The 18,734-nt window shown below is 40.8% G+C and overlaps 2 protein-coding genes across 3 annotated transcripts in view; one reads left to right on the top strand and one right to left on the bottom strand.

Moving 5' to 3' along the window:
- Positions 1-1,460: 1,460 nt before the first annotated feature.
- On the top strand, positions 1,461-6,377 carry LOC117554933 (exosome RNA helicase MTR4-like). Its single transcript, XM_034229533.1, has 4 exons — positions 1,461-1,544; positions 3,605-3,767; positions 5,466-5,570; positions 5,911-6,377. Exons 1-4 carry the CDS (start codon positions 1,497-1,499, stop codon positions 5,961-5,963), a joined length of 369 nt encoding a protein of 122 aa, XP_034085424.1. The 5' UTR covers positions 1,461-1,496; the 3' UTR covers positions 5,964-6,377.
- plpp1a (phospholipid phosphatase 1a) overlaps positions 6,190-18,734 on the bottom strand; it is a 33,179-nt gene continuing 20,634 nt past the window's right edge. For both annotated transcript variants that reach the window (XM_034229531.1, XM_034229532.1), the window contains 3 exons: positions 13,260-13,317; positions 8,859-9,035; positions 6,190-7,469 (listed from right to left, as the gene is read on the bottom strand). In XM_034229531.1, the coding sequence (XP_034085422.1) occupies positions 7,353-7,469; positions 8,859-9,035; positions 13,260-13,317 (352 nt within the window). In that variant the 3' untranslated portion in view covers positions 6,190-7,352. The remainder of the gene's footprint in view (positions 7,470-8,858; positions 9,036-13,259; positions 13,318-18,734) is intronic.

Genomic DNA, 18,734 nt, shown 5'->3' with positions numbered 1-18,734 from the left:
TCATGTCTTCTACATCAACATGTGTCCCCTCTTCTTCATGTCTCTTCTACATCACATGTGTCCCCTCTTCTTCATGTCTCTTCTACATCAACATGTGTCCCTCTTCTTCATGTCTCTTCTACATCAACATGTGTCCCCTCTTCTTCATGTCTCTTCTACATCAACATGTGTCCCCTCTTCTTCATGTCTCTTCTACATCAACATGTGTCCCCTCTTCTTCATGTCTCTTCTACAACATGTGTCCCCTCTTCTTCATGTCTCTTCTACATCAACATGTGTCCCCTCTTCTTCATGTCTCTTCTACATCAACATGTGTCCCCTCTTCTTCATGTCTCTTCTACATCAACATGTGTCCCCTCTTCTTCATGTCTCTTCTACATCAACATGTGTCCCCTCTTCTTCATGTCTCTTCTACATCAACATGTGTCCCCTCTTCTTCATGTCTCTTCTACATCAACATGTGTCCCCTCTTCTTCATGTCTCTTCTACATCAACATGTGTCCCCTCTTCTTCATGTCTCTTCTACATCAACATGTGTCCCCTCTTCTTCATGTCTCTTCTACATCAACATGTGTCCCCTCTTTCATGTCTCTTCTTACATCAACATGTGTCCCCTCTTCTTCATGTCTCTTCTACATCAACATGTGTCCCCTCTTCTTCATGTCTCTTCTACATCAACATGTGTCCCCTCTTCTTCATGTCTCTTCTACATCAACATGTGTCCCCTCTTTTCATGTCTCTTCTACATCAACATGTGTCCCCTCTTCTTCCATGTCTCTTCTTACATCAGACAGTGTTCCCCTTCTTCTTCCTGTCTCTTCTACATCAACATGTGTCCCCTCTTCTTACATGTCTCTTCTACATCAACATGTGTCCCCTCTTTTCATTGTCTCTTCTACTCTCACCTGTTTCCCCTCTTCTTCATGTCTCTTCTACATCAACATGTGTCCCCTTTCTTCATGTCTCTTCTACATCAAACATGTGTCCCCCTCTTTTCAGTGTCTCTTCTACATCAACATGTGTCCCCTCTGTGGAAAGAGACTGTGTTGTCTTGTGTAACCATTAGCAATCAGCAACCAAGGTAACCCCCCCCCCCCCCCCCCCCCCCCCCCCCCCCTTTATCACCTGAATCTCCTCCTAAAGCACCATTGAGTTCTTTTGTAACCAAATGTCTCTCAGAGGGGCGTGGGGAGGGGCTCCTTATTCTCATCTAAAGTAACAGACAGAGAATCAGCCCTTTGGAAACAGGGCTGAAACAGAGGGGATTATGGGTAATGCTGCAATGATCTTGGTGTTTCAGCCAATCAGAGACAGGCTCTGTATATATCTGAGAGCTGTGATATACTGATGAACAACAGTGTGATAGGGGACCTTTAAAGCATGCGTGTGTTTCCTAATGAAGGCAGTGTCTTCTCGATCGTGCCTACAGTCTCTTTGAATAGCAGTAACTGCAGTTTCACATTAATGATGTCTTTCTCCTCCTGCAGGCCAGTGAGATGCCAAAACTGACTGAAACACTAGCAGCTCCTCTGAGACAAATGCAGGTGAGACGACTGAAATCAAACATGTTTTTCCTGAAGCTTTAAAGTCATTAGATCTTAAAGGTCACCTATCAGGTCGTTATGCAAAATGCCCTCTCTGGAACACATCTCCTGCCTCAGCAGAGCTCTCACCCAGGTCACAGACTGGTCTCTCTCCTGCCTTCTGGGAGGAGATACAGGAGCTTCAAGTCACGGGCAAACAGACTCAAACGGTTTCTACCCCTGGGCCGTCAGGCTGCTCAACCTGTTCAGCCCGAGAGCCCCCGCCCGCGTTTTTTCTTCTTCACAAAACTGTGTCTCAGGGCTTAACATTTAAGTAGAAGCTTCCTGAAGCCTTCTGAGTAAATCGCCAGAAACGCCGACACCTCCTCTTCTCCACCGCTCCCATGTTTTTTTGTTGTGTTGCCATAAGTTAGTCTCTCTCCGTTGGTGCGCTGGGCTAATGCTAATAATGATAATGCTAATAATGCTAATGCGAGGATAATAAAATGGCGGCTTCACAAAACTTTTTTGGGAGTTTTACGGGGCTTGGTTTGAAATCCGCCCAGCCAATCAGACATGGGAACCTTTTCCTCCAGGAAAGTCCCTGCTCTCTAGTCCCTCTCATGAACTAAGTTCCGGCTCTCTAGTCCCTCTCATGAACTAAGTTCCGGCTCTCTAGTCCCTCTCATGAACTAAGTTCCGGCTCTTTTTGGTGTGAACGCACATTTTCGGAACTATACTGGGAAAAGCACTCCGGTGTAAAAGCGCCTAATGTCTTATCTTAAAGGTGGCGTAGGTACGTTTGAGAAACCGGCTCGAGATACACTTTTTGTTATATTCTATGGAATGCTCTTAACATCCCGATAGCAATGAATATCTGAAGTGCTTTGACAATAAATCCATAAAAAAATGTCATCTGTGGAAGAAGCCGTGGTGCTGTACAAAGCACAACCAATTGGATTGCCGCCCTGTCTGTCAGCCTTCCATCTCGTGCCCTCATTGGGCGTGCCCTCATTGGGCGTGCATTGCAGCAGTACTTCAATGACTCGCCAGCAACAGGCGGCCACTCTCACCAGTCTGCTGACGCCATGTGCGCGTTCATGTGTTGGAGGAGGTGCTCTGTGAGGAAGTCTGAAGGAAGGGGCGGATTCTTTTCGGCTGCGTACTTTCAAATGTTAGTGCACTCGAGCCGGTTTCTGAAGCTTACCTACCCCACCTTTAAGGTTATGGGGGTGTACCTGCAACCTATTCAAACAAGGGGGGCATATCAAATACAAAATAAATCCCTTCTAGAGTGACTTGTTTTTTATATATCTGAGACCTATAGTAAATGCCTAAGAACAGAGTGTAATAGAGTGGTGCAGGAACCAGTCCTAAACCCGGAGGTGAGTCGGCAGTTCCCTCGTCTCAGAGTCAACAGGGTTTTTGAACATGTTTTTGGAAAATATCTGAACTAAGGTCTGTGGTTGAGACACCTCGAAGAGATCACGTTTTGTTCTAGGACATTAAATCATCAGCAGTGACCCCACTGGGGATTTCTGAAGAGTGGACGCGTCTGAAAAACGATGGTTGTTACCAAGTGGCTGAATAGGACTAAAGAAGTCGTGGAGGTCGTTGTACGTCATTACGCCGAACACGTGAACACTCCTCTGAGTTAGTTTCTGTTCTGCTTGAAAGCAAGTCCCTGCCTCCTGCAGACTGTTCAAACAAACGCTTCAACTCGTTCCATTTAGAATCTGTGTGTTTGAATATGGATCTGAAGTTGGCGTGACGTTGAAGTCGTGCTGCTGGACTCGCCTGTAGTTCCTTTATAGCATAATGTTAGCATTTAGCTTCTGGGGATTCGATTTCTGATTCAAAATGATAAAAGTAGGGTAGACGTGTGGAGGTTATCCGGCTGATCAAAACGTGCGTTTATCAAACAGGTTAGTTTTCCACAGATCTTATTTTTTACAATAGTCCAAAATCCTACGGAGAAATCCCGTTGCTTTTTGTCGAGGGAACCGGCCGCTTCCTTCAGGGCCGGCTGCCACTGCCCCGCTCTATAGGGTACCTTTAATGTTGCTGTTGTTTCTGTGCAGGAGTGTGCAAAGCGCATAGCGAAGGTTTCTGCGGACGCCAAGCTGGAAGTGGACGAGGAGACGTACCTGAACCAGTTCAAGCCTCACCTGATGGACGTGGTGTTCGCCTGGGCCAACGGGGCCACCTTCGCTCAGATCTGCAAGATGACCGACGTCTTCGAAGGTCCGTTTATAGGAATGATAATAAAGATATAACTGTATAATAACAATACAGATGGCAAAGTGTCCGTATGTATTTTTTAAGCTATGTTTACTTGACTCTAGTGTTCATTTCGTCAGCTATTTTTTTATTTAGTTTTAGTCTTAGTCCTTTGTTAAATTTCCTTTTTAGTTTTAGTCATATTTAGTCACCTTCATCCTGTTTTTATTTAGTCAAGTTTTAGTCATGACTAAAAGTCTGAGCATTTTAGTCTTATTTCAGTCAAAGAAAACTAATTATTTGAGTCTACTTTTTGTCAATAAAAACGGTTGAGTCTTTTTTAGTCATCAGATTATATAGAACATTTCAGTCAAACTAGCCAAAACCAATACTTTGTCATTTTAGTCAAACGTATTTCACAGTAAGATTATATCTTGTCCTTATTTGATGAAAAACAGGTTGAATGATTAAGAAGCTTTGCAGAGAGTATCTGGTCAGGTTTGTGGTGTTTTAACTGTGTTATGGCCACATTGCTTCCCTTCTGATAAAACAATGCATTCGCTTTTTTTCTCCGCCTCATTGTAGCGAAAATGGGCCCAAATATCACATCGTTTCTTTCTCCCAAGCAGTGATGGCTTTAGACTTTTTCGTTGTCAGTCATTTTGACGGACAGGATCGTAACATTTCCGTCATAATCCATTATTATCCGTCGAGTGCAGAATGTATCACTCACTCGCGCTGACGGGGGGGGGGGTCTTCGTTTAACGCGAGTGCGACCACTGCTCCCAAGCCCTGTTGTTGCCATTTTATTTTCTGTTAAATAAGGTTAGTTAGACCACGAGTTAGACCCGAGTCTTCCTGACAGTTCACAGTGTGCCGCTGCCCGGTGTAATTCAAATCTACCGCCGCGCGCAGCACGGACACACAGCTGCTGCCCTGCCGCAGCACCGGAAGTGGAACTGCTGGGAGAAAAACTGACTATCAGAGATGTAACGTTATCTTTGATAATATTTCGTCTCCTCATTTTTCGTCAACGAAAGTAAAGAGAGATTTTGGCATAGTTTTTATTTAGTGAACTACATTTTCGTCAACGATATTGCATGATGATTTCGTTGCAGTTATTGTTTACTGCCGTCGGTGCCGTCTCGCCATCGTCTCGTTTTCGTCATGGAAAAAAAGGTCGTTGACGAACATATTTCGTCATTGTTTTAGTCAACGAAGTTAACACTACTTGTCTCAGATGTTAAAATAAAGGTCTGCTTGTCTGCAAATCTTAAACTCTCTCAAGCCACCAATCACAGTTCATTTTATTTTAATTATCCAGAATGTTTTATATTGTTTTGTTTATATTTGATATAAATACTTTTAATATTTTGTATTGTTAATTCTCTTTTCCACTTTTTAAAGTATTTTAAGTATTGTATTTTTGTCTGAACACGCTTGTGTGACGAAAGAGTTATCCATCCATCTACCTATCATGTACAAATACACAGTATCCTCCAAATTAGTACTGAAAACTTCTCAGATATGATAATTAATTAATGTTTAAACTACAGGATTTCCCCCTTTTTGAACATTCAGTGTTTACTAATCATTATGGATTTCATTAAGTGTGTGTGTGTGTGTGTGTGTGTGTGTGTGTGTGTGTGTGTGTGTGTGTGTGTGTGTGTGTGTGTGTGTGTGTGTGTGTGTGTGTGTGTGTGTGTGTGTGTGTGTGCGCAGGGAGCATCATCCGCTGCATGCGTCGTCTGGAGGAAGTCCTGAGACAGATGTGTTCGGCTGCGAAGGCCATCGGAAACACGGAGCTGGAGAACAAGTTCGCTGAAGGTAAAAAAAAAATGACTTAATTAACGCTGAATCAATTAACTCTGTCGGCCAATAGGAGACTAATTGGCTATGTCTCGTGTGAATATCAGCTGTTCTTTCTGTCTGTGACAGAAAGCGTTGTCTTTTAAATGCGATTTCTGTCATTTTTAATTGTTGCTTTCTCATATTGTGTCATTTAAGCACAATTTATTCACTTGTTTTACTTTTGTTGTCTTAGCATCTTATGATTCATGTACTGCTCTCCGCTCTCTGGAGCACTTTACATTCCCTCGTTGCTGTACACATGAACTTGCCTTGCTTATTGAAATGCTTCATTAACTCTTTATTTCTGTGTCTGCAGGAATAACGAAGATCAAGAGGGACATTGTGTTCGCTGCCAGTCTCTACCTTTAATCTCCTCAGGAGTTTTAGTCATCATTAAGACCACACATTTATCTTTTTGTTGTCATATTTTTCACACTGGGCAAATAACATTTCATCCCCAAATGTTAGTTTAATTGGCTTTTTAATTTATTTGTCCTTGAAATTACTTGCTTTTTTCCATCAGAAAATGTGTCGTGAACTTTGCAAATGTCCTGTTATAATGTATTTAATTGCATAATTAGGATGTGAACAGAAGTGTTTTCCATTCATGCGTTTATTAGTGGTTCATAATACAACATTATATGGATATATCTGCCTGGGGAGGTAAACAAAAAAGTCATGCTTTCATTTAACAACATCTGTTCATGATAACAAGTGAAATGGCTTTGATTCTCCTTTTAGACATTTGTACATATTTCTTTTCAATAAAACTCTGTATGGTGATTGGTTGTTTTTCTTTACATATAAAAAGTATATTAGATCTACATATACGCAGCAGCGACAGCGAAGGCAACACGGGACTCAACTCTTAAACCAAACGTAATACGAGTAAAGCTTCATTTGAGTTTAAGGATCAGCTTTAAGAAGCAAACCTCCTTTGATTAGCCCTTTACTTAACACCCGACCGAAAGGCACTCAACTAACAGCTGATCGTAAAGTCTTTACATAGTATGCCGGGAAGATAACGTCAGAATGTCGCAAGATCTGAACAGTCAAAGTAGTATTTCGAGAAAGTCATATGTTGAGATGTCAAAACAACGTCAATGAGTCTGTCGAAAATGAGTCAAAAACATTTTGATACTGGAGAAAAAAAAAGTCAATGTTTAGTCAAATCATAAAGTAATGGCTAGTATGTCAAAATCTGAAAAAACTGTCGTAAATCTCAAAGTGGATGTTTAAAATGTGGAGAAAAGTCAATGTTTGGTATGTCTAATAAATAAAAAAGTCAATGTTTGCTATGTTGAATATCTGAAACAACGTCATAAATGTCGGGGAGAAAAGTCATGGTTAAATACATACATGGTCAAGTATGTCGAAAATAAATAAAAAAAGTCAATGTTCAGTATCTGAAAAATCGCCATAGTACATCAAAAAGCTCTTAAATCAGGTGAGAAGCACAGGTACATTCACAGGTTTCCCCTCAGTGGTCGGACCTGCAGATCCTTCTTCCTGCTCAGTAGATAAACATGTCTTTGCACAATCTCTAAAACACACGTGTCGATCTACGAGGCTTCGCAGGTAGTCGGCACTTTCCTTCTTCCAGGTGGTTTAAAAAGTCTTAAAAGCTTCCAGACGTTTCTTCTGGGATGCACAGCTTGATCCATGCAGGGTAACGGAGAAAGGGTTGAGCATGAAATGAAAGGCAAGGGGTCCTGGGTGTGCGTTTTGGACAGAAGCTCCTCCCCCTCGAGGTGCTGCTTAGTTGGGACTCTCACAGTGGTTTCCATTGGTTGTCTCCTGCAGCGTGGTGTGGGGATTATCCTCCTCTCTACGGGGGGCCACGCGACGCTTGAAGAAGTCCGACACGCAGAACACCTGAGAGACGAGGACATGAAAAAGATGGGTTTTAAGTCAGAGTTTAGTCTGAATTAAAGAAGGGGGGAAAGTCAGTGTAGTCGAAAGATCTGGAAGAAAAGGCATAGTATGTTAAAAATACTCGGATCTTGTACTTGAGTAAAAGTAGAAGTACTCAGATATTGTACTTGAGTAAAAGTAGAAGTACTCAGATATGATACTTGAGTAAAAGTAGAAGTACTCAGATATTGTACTTGAGTAAAAGTAGAAGTACTCAGATATTGTACTTGAGTAAAAGTAGAAGTACTCAGATATTGTACTTGAGTAAAAGTAGAAGTACTCAGATCTGATACTTGAGTAAAAGTAGAAGTACTCAGATCTTGTACTTGAGTAGAAGTACTCAGATCTGATACTTGAGTAAAAGTAGAAGTACTCAGATCTTGTACTTGAGTAAAAGTAGAAGTACTCAGATCTGATACTTGAGTAAAAGTAGAAGTACTCAGATCTGGTACTTGAGTAAAAGTAGAAGTACTCAGATCTTGTACTTGAGTAAAAGTAGAAGTACTCAGATCTGGTACTTGAGTAAAAGTAGAAGTACTCAGATCTGATACTTGAGTAAAAGTAGAAGTACTCAGATCTGGTACTTGAGTAAAAGTGAAAGTACTCAGATCTGATACTTGAGTAAAAGTAGAAGTACTCAGATCTGGTACTTGAGTAAAAGTAGAAGTACTCAGATCTTGTACTTGAGTAAAAGTAGAAGTACTCAGATCTGATACTTGAGTAAAAGTAGAAGTACTCAGATCTGGTACTTGAGTAAAAGTAGAAGTACTCAGATCTTGTACTTGAGTAAAAGTAGAAGTACTCTGATCTGGTACTTGAGTAAAAGTAGAAGTACTCTGATCTTGTACTTGAGTAAAAGTAGAAGTACTCAGATCTGATACTTGAGTAAAAGTGAAAGTACTCAGATCTTGTACTTGAGTAAAAGTAGAAGTACTCAGATCTTGTACTTGAGTAAAAGTAGAAGTACTCAGATCTTGTACTTGAGTAAAAGTGAAAGTACTCAGATCTTGTACTTGAGTAAAAGTAGAAGTACTCAGATCTGATACTTGAGTAAAAGTAGAAGTACTCTGATCTGGTACTTGAGTAAAAGTAGAAGTACTCAGATCTTGTTCTTGAGTAAAAGTAGAAGTACTCAGATCTGATACTTGAGTAAAAGTAGAAGTACTCTGATCTGGTACTTGAGTAAAAGTAGAAGTACTCGGATCTTGTACTTGGGGGCTCATTCTTCTTCTATGTCATTGTAATTTAATTCACATGAGTTTTCTGGGTTTTCAGAAAACACTTAAAAACACAAAGAAAGTAGCAGAAAATGTTAATACTCAGTAAAGTACAGGTCAGCTGATCACTCACCACCAGCAGAGCCATAATGGCGCCCTGCAGCAGACCGGTCAACACGTCGCTCCAGTGATGTTTGTAATCAGACACCCTCGATAGGCCGGTGAAAACCGAGGCGGCGATCAGGAAGAACTGCATTGTGGGTCGGAGCAGCCGCGCCCATTCAACCTGGAGACGAGCCTGCAGGTAGAGCTGAGGGAGGAAAAACACACACGGGTTATTTAACAGGGAAATGAGGAGAAGTTCTTTGTTTCATTTCCAACAAACACACTAAGAAATAGTTTGTTTATCCCAGGGGGAAGTTGGGTTTAAAAACGTTTTGAAATAAAAAGTTAAATAAATGTTCCCTATCATTTGTGTCCACTTTAATTGTCTTCTCCGTGATGGTATGTTTGTTTTTATCATGTTCTGCTGCTTTTACCTCTTAGAATATTTAACTAATTGTACGGTGTCCTTGGATGTCATGAAAGGACTTAATAAATCAAGCTGGTCAGAGTTCCTGTAGGAGTGGCAGGAAAATGAGCTGCAGTGATTTGCAGATGACTCATGATGCTTTATCTCCACCACCGTACTTCACCCAGTCTTATTTATTTATATCAGAATCAGGAAGTACTTTATTTATCCCAGGGGGGTTTGGAAACATTTTCTCCATTTTAGAAGATAACATGGAGAGAAAAGGATTACAAAAATCAACTTTAACAAGATAAATATAAATTTAAAAAAAATATATATATATATATTTTATTTATCACTATAAATATATATATATATTTTTTTATTTATCACTATAAATATATATATATATATAAATAAAATACTATATATACTGTACACTTGCAGTATAAACATATAATAGATATATAACTTGACTGTAAATTCAAGGCGAAGTTAAAACAGGTTAATCTATAATACAGAGAGAACTATTTGAATAGCAAGAGGTGGTGATTTCTAGTTTAAGGGGTGCAAAAAAGAAGATATTTTGTATAAGAACTTTAAAGGTCACCTATCATGCTATTTTAAGGCATATATTATGGGTCTCAGATATATACAAATATATAAAAACATGTCTGATGTGTTTTGCTCAAAATACAAACACATCATGCATTTTAGACATCCCTCATATCCCTCTGTTCCAGCCCAAGCCCCCAGGAAGTGCGCCGGACTCTGAGCCCAACATTCGTTGTGTCCAAACGGCGGTACTGCAACTTCCGTATCAGTCCGTGACGTCACCCGGCCCAAAACTACTTTCTCCCATTGACTAACATCGGGAAAGAGACGTCTGTAAATCAGCGGATCATTTTTTTTAACTAAATAAACTAGAACTATTTTATAGCCCTTATTAGAATCATTAAGTCCTTAAAGTTGTAAAATGCACTAAAAGCCGAATCAAGATTTATTTTCTCTCTCCATTCATTCTAGTGAGCCGAGCTCGGGGGGCGGGGCTTAAGGGGCAACTCAACTGCGCATGCTCTATGAGCGCATTTACGGGTTATTCTGCTCTGAGAGCAAGGCATGCTGGGTAATCTGTGACGTTTCGCTCCCTCAAAAGTTGGGCCATTTTGTCCTCATGCACCAATGAGCAGCTCTCATAGGAAAGAACGAGACCCCGCCTCCCACGCTGTATCCAGTTCTTATTCTACCTCCATGGCAGAGAAACGCGGATCTTGGGTCCTTAGCTTAAAAAAAAAAAGGAGGAGGCCGAGCTAATGCCTGATCAGAATTCTACCGGAGATAAAGTTAAATTCTGATGTGATAAAACGCCATCCAGTTCTAAACCACATCAAGGATGATTTCTGAAACAGTATGGAGCTCAAATGCTTTTTCTCTTGCAGGTTCATCACAAGGTGAGTTCCTTTCTTTATTTCCTGCTTTTTAAAACACATGTGCTCTCCAGTACAGGTTAGCTCTAAGTGTTAGCGAGGCTTGCTAATGCAAACAAAGACCATATCACGTCCAAAACACGTCAGGCATTGTTTCTGATAGCAACTTTCTGTGGGTCAACCGACAAATTGACGTCATATCGGCAGCAAATCTGGATCAGCTCCGTTGTTCCCCCGTTTTTAGAGATTTGGGTACGGAGGAAAAGAGAGAGGGTTTTATTTCCTGACGCTGCGTGAGTTCCCCGACACACCGGGGACACGTGTTGATGGAGAGAAGACATTAAAAAGGGCATTTTACATGATAGGTCCCCTTTAAGAAATATATGTGTTTTATAAAAAGTGTTTTCTGTTAAGTGAAAACACAGAAAACTCTTGGTAAATAAATAAAAATAATTTAAAAGCATAGAAGAAGAACGAGCCCTGAAAAGCGAAGTATACACCCCCCAATGTATATTTAAAAACTTTAGTAAATGTGATAATTCCTCCTTGATAGAGGTAGAATAAAACTGTAATAAATTAAATGACTTTTTCCAGGAATTAAACAAACATCGTTTTTTTGTATCATTAATTATTAGCTCTACTTCCTCTCCGTGTTTAAAAAGGTGAGAGAATCTCCTGCAGTCCAGATTCCACTCTGTCAAACTGCACCTTAAATTACTGATAGTCTATTATAATGTAAATAATATGTACACATGACCAAATATGTATACGTGTTCATTTTAATTAATTTCTTATTTTATAAATCAAATCAAGTTTTATTTATATAGCACATTTTTAAACGATTTTTGGTGGAGCCAAAGTGCTGTACATATAATAAAAAATAACCTACAGTAGGCCTAGTAGTTATTTATCATTTGTAATTGTTATCTTTGATTTGATCCATAATTGTATTAATCTGTGCGGTCCTGTTTTTCAATCTTACAAATGACACACCACCTCTGGAGCGTCATCCTGAAGGAAAACAGCTGAGCGTGTCCTTGTGGCATAAACATCAAAACGTTGTTTTTATCAGAAACAGGGTGTGTGTGATCTTTAACGATTCAATGGGGACAAACCAGTTCAGCCACTTTACCCACAACGGTGTAAATCTGAGTTAATGACGCACGCTGCTGCTGCTGTTTCAGAGTTGGAGGAAGGAGAGCTCTTCCAGGACTGTCAGACTCGTGCAGAGGGAGAGGCGTCTGTGTCGCTGCCAGGACTTTGTCCCCGAGTTTCTATTTATAAATCTGCTGCTAGAGAATCAGCAGACTATTACATTTATCAGGGGGGCAGCTAGATCTGATAAAAACACACCAGAGGGAACTGGAAGAGGACAGAGTCTCTGAGCAGACGTTTATCAAGCTTTAACGATCCTCAGGGCGTACAAATACATAAATAAATATAAAAATCTTAAAGCGCTGGAGTTCAAAGCAATAGTTTTAGAGGATCAGATGTAAAGTTAGATACCACTCACATCATGTCTGTCTGTGTAAATTAAAAGGCCTAAGAAAGGACAATGTTAGCTTAGCTTAGCATGAAGACGGGAAACGGATGGAAAAGCTAGCATGCCTCTGATTAAAGGAAACACATAATGGCTCATCACAGGTGAGCCTCATTGGTCAAGTCATGGTATAGTATACACCAAACATGTCATTTCAAATCTTATTAAAAATGTGGTACAGTAGAAAAGTCATAGTATAGTACAGGGCCGTCCCTGGCCAACATGAGGCCCCACGCAAAGTTATATGATGAGGCCCTCTGTTTCGCGAGCGTCAACGGGGGGACGGTGCTAGTGGAGCCTCGCAGCGGCGAAACCCTGCCGCACCACACTAATTTTCGGCTCAGATGAGCCGCGAGGTGAGGCCCCCTCCGCGAGGTGAGGCCCCCTCCGCGAGGTGAGGCCCCCTCCGCGAGGTGAGGCCCCCTCCGCGAGGTGAGGCCCCCTCCACGAGGTGAGGCCCCCTCCGCGAGGTGAGGCCCCCTCCGCGAGGTGAGGCCCCCTCCGCGAGGTGAGGCCCCCTCCGCGAGGTGAGGCCCCCTCCGTGAGGTGAGGCCCCCTCCGCAAGATGAGGCCCCACGCAGTCTGCATGATCGGCCTGTAGGGAGGGACGGCCCTGGTATAGTATGTCACTTTTTTAACAAGTCAGTAGAGTGTGCAATAATATATTTAAAGCATAGTATGCCAATAATATGTTCATGTATTGTATGTCAAATTATGAAGAAATTCATTTTGTGGCGTAGAAATTTATAAAAAAACGTCATAGTATAATATGTCTGTAGGTCATTTTGTTATTTTTGGACAAAGCCAGGCGATCTGTTTTCCCCTTAATGCTAAGCTAAGCTAACAGCCTGCAGATTTGTATTTATTGGAAGCAAGTAAGCAGATAAGTGTATTCCCTTAATGTGGATCACTATCGAGGTCACATTTCCTCCGAAGCTTGATATGCAAAAAGATGTACCTGTTTTTTATAATTTGCACAAAGTGTCCTGTTCGTGTTCCAGTGAATAGAAATGGATATGAGTGCAGATCAATATGTAAAGTGTTCCAGGTACTTACAGCGAGGAACAGCATGCAGTACATGGAGAAAGAGGCGTGGCCGGAGTAGAAAGAAAGCCTGCAAGACAAGGACACAAAACAACACGTTCAAGTATAAATCAATGATCCTTCAGACACACACAATAACACACAATAACACACACAAAAACACACACAATAACACACACAAAAACACACACAATAACACACACAATAACACACACAATAACACACACATCAGCATTGTTTGGCGATTAAGGCGGAGTCGATGTGACAGTTTGTCAGTTAGTTTGACGCCTCCATGAGCAGAGACTCCTGAGAGAGATGTGGTGAAACCGTTAGTTACTTCCTGTTAATAAAAACTATACAGTGTTGTTCTGAGAGGACTCTTTAAAGTAGAGACACTACATACTGATATACACCTGAACATCAGCAGGAGAGGACTCTTTAAAGTAGAGACACTACATACTGATATACACCTGAACATCAGCAGGAGAGGACTCTTTAAAGTAGAGACACTACATACTGATATACACCTGAACATCAGCAGGAGAGGACTCTTTAAAGTAGAGACACTACATACTGATATACACCTGAACATCAGCAGGAGAGGACTCTTTAAAGTAGAGACACTACATACTGATATACACCTGAACATCAGCAGGAGAGGACTCTTTAAAGTAGAGACACTACATACTGATATACACCTGAACATCAGCAGGAGAGGACTCTTTAAAGTAGAGACACTACATACTGATATACACCTGAACATCAGCAGGAGAGGACTCTTTAAAGTAGAGACACTACATACTGATATACACCTGAACATCAGCAGGAGAGGACTCTTTAAAGTAGAGACACTACATACTGATATACACCTGAACATCAGCAGGAGAGGACTCTTTAAAGTAGAGACACTACATACTGATATACACCTGAACATCAGCAGGAGAGGACTCTTTAAAGTAGACACACTATATACTGATATACACCTGAACATCAGCAGGAGAGGACTCTTTAAAGTAGACACACTATATACTGATATACACCTGAACATCAGCAGGAGAGGACTCTTTAAAATAGAGACACTACATACTGATATCCACCTGAACATCAGCAGGAGAGGACTCTTTAAAGTAGAGACACTACATACTGATATACACCTGAACATCAGCAGGAGAGGACTCTTTAAAGTAGAGACACTACATACTGATATCCACCTGAACATCAGCAGGAGAGGACTCTTTAAAGTAGAGACACTACATACTGCTATACACCTGAACATCAGCAGGAGAGGACTCTTTAAAGTAGAGACACTACATACTGATATACACCTGAACATCAGCAGGAGAGGACTCTTTAAAGTAGAGACACTACATACTGATATACACCTGAACATCAGCAGGAGAGGACTCTTTAAAGTAGAGACACTACATACTGATATACACCTGAACATCAGCAGGAGAGAACTCTTTAAAGTAGAGATACTACATACTGATATACACCTGAACATCAGCAGGAGAGGACTCTTTAAAGTAGAGACACTACATACTGATATACACCTGAACATCAGCAGGAGAGGACTCTTTAAAGTAGAGACACTACATACTGATATACAGCTGAACATCAGCAGGAGAGGACTCTTTAAAGTAGAGACACTACATACTGATATACACCTGAACATCAGCAGGAGAGGACTCTTTAAAGTAGAAGACACTACATACTGATATACACCTGAACATCAGCAGGAGAGGACTCTTTAAAGTAGAGACACTACATACTGATATACACCTGAACATCAGCAGGAGAGGACTCTTTAAAGTAGAGACACTACATACTGATATACACCTGAACATCAGCAGGAGAGGACTCTTTAAAGTAGAGACACTACATACTGATATACACCTGAACATCAGCAGGAGAGGACTCTTTAAAGTAGAGACACTACATACTGATATACACCTGAACATCAGCAGGAGAGGACTCTTTAAAGTAGAGGACACTACATACTGATATACACCTGAACATCAGCAGGAGAGGACTCTTTAAAGTAGAGACACTACATACTGATATACACCTGAACATCAGCAGGAGAGGACTCTTTAAAGTAGAGACACTACATACTGATATACACCTGAACATCAGCTGGAGAGGACTCTTTAAAGTAGAGACACTACATACTGATATACACCTGAACATCAGCAGGAGAGGACTCTTTAAAGTAGAGACACTCAACAATCAGCAGGAGAGAACTCTTTAAAGTAGAGACACTACATACTGATATACACCTGAACATCAGCAGGAGAGGACTCTTTAAAGTAGAGACACTACATACTGATATACACCTGAACATCAGCAGGAGAGGACTCTTTAAAGTAGAGACACTACATACTGATATACACCTGAACATCAGCAGGAGAGGACTCTTTAAAGTAGAGACACTACATACTGATATACACCTGAACATCAGCAGGAGAGGACTCTTTAAAGTAGAGACACTACATACTGATATACACCTGAACATCAGCAGGAGAGGACTCTTTAAAGTAGAGACACTACATACTGATATACACCTGAACATCAGCTGGAGAGGACTCTTTAAAGTAGAGACACTACATACTGATATACACCTGAACATCAGCAGGAGAGGACTCTTTAAAGTAGCTATAATCAGTGTTTTTCTGGCATGTGTTAAGGTGGTAGAAGTCATTCAAGTTAAAAGACTAATCAACTAATCGTTTCAGTCCCAGGGTGTTGAAACAGACCTTGGTAATAAAACCTAATGAGCAAATTAAATAATAATGCCAACCTCTATAAAACCTCTTGAGCGTCACTCTTAAACTGCAGGTTTGTTCGAGCTCAATATCTGTTTCGTAGGAAAATGTTTGTACCTTGCAAGTTATATGATCTGTCAACCTTTAAGTACTTATCATTTGGCTTTCTTTAAACAAAACATCTAAAACTCAGACCTCTTTTCTGCTAGGGATGTTCATCTAATCCGAGGAGGAATCATATTTCAGTAATTTGATCTCCTCCTGCTGCAGTTTAGTATCTCTATTAGCAGAACACACACACATCAGAAATATGACTTTAATCTAGAAAAAGCCCATGACGTCTGCCTGCTGATGAATGCTTTCTCTCGTCGTGCTTTATTAAAATAACCAGACTGCAGAGAGGGGAAGGGGCTCCGGGAAATACGAACCATGGAGCACCTCACCCTGGTAAACACAGAGCAGATAACACACTCCAACAACACACACTTTAACCTTCAAGCAGAACACTTTCAGTTCAGAAAACACACAGGAGAACCAGCAGGAAGTTATTGTATGCTGCTGTATCGGGGGAGTAGCTACATGTATTTTAAGTACTAGAAAACCTAGATTTAGAACAATGTCACAGCTTTACAACAGGCACCAAACTCCATTGACAAAAACAATATATTAACATTGCAGGACACATAAGTTTTATTGTGTTATTGTGTGACTTCAGATCCAATAAAGTGACACAATAACACAAAGAAAATAACATAATCAAGGCAGTACTTAAAGTGACATACTTCCTGCTGGTATTCCTGTATGTTTCTCTGTAGGTAATACTCTGACTGTGGATAAGGACTTTAGACTCTTAAAATGATCCTGAAGAGAGGATAAAGACAGCCCGTTAAGACTAGGTACCAAAGCCTTATTTATGCTCTCTTTAAAGTCACCAGACTCCATTGAGAATGTCAGTATTTTAACCCTGCATGTCACATTGGTTGCTTATTTACCACTGCATGGATCGGTTGGTTTCTTTGTGTCATTGTGTGACTTTTGTGCTTGAAACGGTTAGTTCGGATTCACCAAAGTGACGCAAGAAGACGAAGAAAACAACATGATCAATGCATAGGTGGACAAGCATCACCTGTGTTTTGCCAAGTGAGGTCTGGTGGCTTTAAAGAGAGGCTGTGGAACAGCTTCAGGTTCGGCCGTAAAAGGTTCACCAACGTCACACAATAACAAATACAAACTAACCTACTGAGGCATTGGGGACCAGAAGCTCCTGCGTTACGTGAGGAGGTAAAATACTGTTTCAATGGGATGTTTGACGGCAAAGTAAAAGGTGGGGTAGGTAAGAATGGAGAAACCAGCTCGAGTGCGCTAGAATTTGAAAGTACGCGCACATGACCAATGAGGGCACGAGATCAGTTTGTGCCCAGATAGAAGGCTGACAGGCAGGTAGGCCATCCAGTTACTTTAGCCGGCTCAGATGATTGGTCGAGCTTTTCACAGCGCCACGGCTTCCACAGATGACTTTCTTTATGTATTTATTGTCAAAGCACTTCAGATATTCATTGCTATCGGGATGTTAAGAGCATTCCATGGAATATAAGTGTTTCTGAAGTGAATTACATACCCCACCTTTTAAGCTATGAAAATATTCCAAATACAACATGCACTTGAAATGATTAAAACTGTTTTAAATGTGCATAGTTTTAGCTCTTTTATGACTGTTTTAACGGTATTTAAATGTATTTCTCTTGCACTAGGTCTTAATGCTTCTAATGGTTTTGTAAAGCACTCTGAATTTGGCCTTGCCTTGATATTGATTCTCTTTAAGGACATTGCTTAGCTTCCTGCTGATACTCCTGTTTCTCCAAACTGCATCTCCTGCAGGTAATACTCTGACTCTGGATAACGTCCTCAAACAAACCCCACACACAGTTCCTTGCTGTCAGACAGCGCTTTCAGACTCTTCAAAGCCACTCCACTGAAAAAACTGTAATTTTACATCCTGTATCACATAAGTTGCTGCTCTGGTTTCTTTGTGTTATTGTGTGATCTGGGTGCTTTACACAGTTTGATCAGATCCACCACAGTCCCACAATAACACAAGGAAACTAACCTTATCAAGGCAGAGGTTAGACAAGGGGGTCCGCGGGGTCTTAAAAAGTATTACAAGTTGATAAATCAATTTAGCGAAAATGAAGGCTATTAAACAACATTTTCCAAGGTTTTACATTTTGTAGCTTGTTTTCAATAAGTATATAAATGGTCCAGAGAGGTTGTATTCTACAGTCTGCCTGAATGTAATCATGGCGTAGGTGTGTAGTGTGATTCTGTGTAGTTTATTGATGGCATCCCGTTGGGTTTGACGTCATCTGAACAGGACATCGCGCGCTCACTGCTTGATAGCGCGCGGAGGTCCGTTTACGCCGGTTGCTAAGCAACATCGTTATGGGGAAATGCAAGTCTGCGTCCAAATGGTTGGACGATAAGGAGGAAGGACAATCAATACTGTATATAGTCAATGTGAGGTGAAGTGTGTCGCCAAGGTAACCGGTTAGAACTCAAACATACTTAAAGATCCAAATATACTTATAGTTTCAAATATACTTAAAGTTCCAAAAATACCGTAAGTTCCAAAAATACTTAAAGTTCCAAATATACTTAAAGTTCCAAATACTTAAAGTTCCAAATATACTTAAAGTTCCAAATACTTAAAGTTCCAAATATACTT

This window comes from Gymnodraco acuticeps, unplaced genomic scaffold (assembly GCF_902827175.1).
Source record: "Gymnodraco acuticeps unplaced genomic scaffold, fGymAcu1.1, whole genome shotgun sequence".
In the NCBI taxonomy this organism is placed as follows: domain Eukaryota; kingdom Metazoa; phylum Chordata; class Actinopteri; order Perciformes; family Bathydraconidae; genus Gymnodraco; species Gymnodraco acuticeps.
The sequence above is the reverse complement of the archived record's forward strand: the minus strand, read 5'-3'. Positions and strand labels throughout refer to the sequence as shown.

What these genes read in the sequence shown, in the direction of transcription:
- LOC117554933 (XM_034229533.1), top strand. Translation starts at nt 1,497, where the DNA reads ATGCCAAAACTGACTGAAACACTAGCAGCTCCTCTGAGACAAATGCAG. An exon ending in GATGACCGACGTCTTCGAAG is followed by an intron (nt 3,768 to 5,465) that starts GTCCGTTTATAG and finishes GTGTGTGCGCAG; the next exon opens with GGAGCATCATCCGCTGCATG. An exon ending in GGAGAACAAGTTCGCTGAAG is followed by an intron (nt 5,571 to 5,910) that starts GTAAAAAAAAAA and finishes CTGTGTCTGCAG; the next exon opens with GAATAACGAAGATCAAGAGG.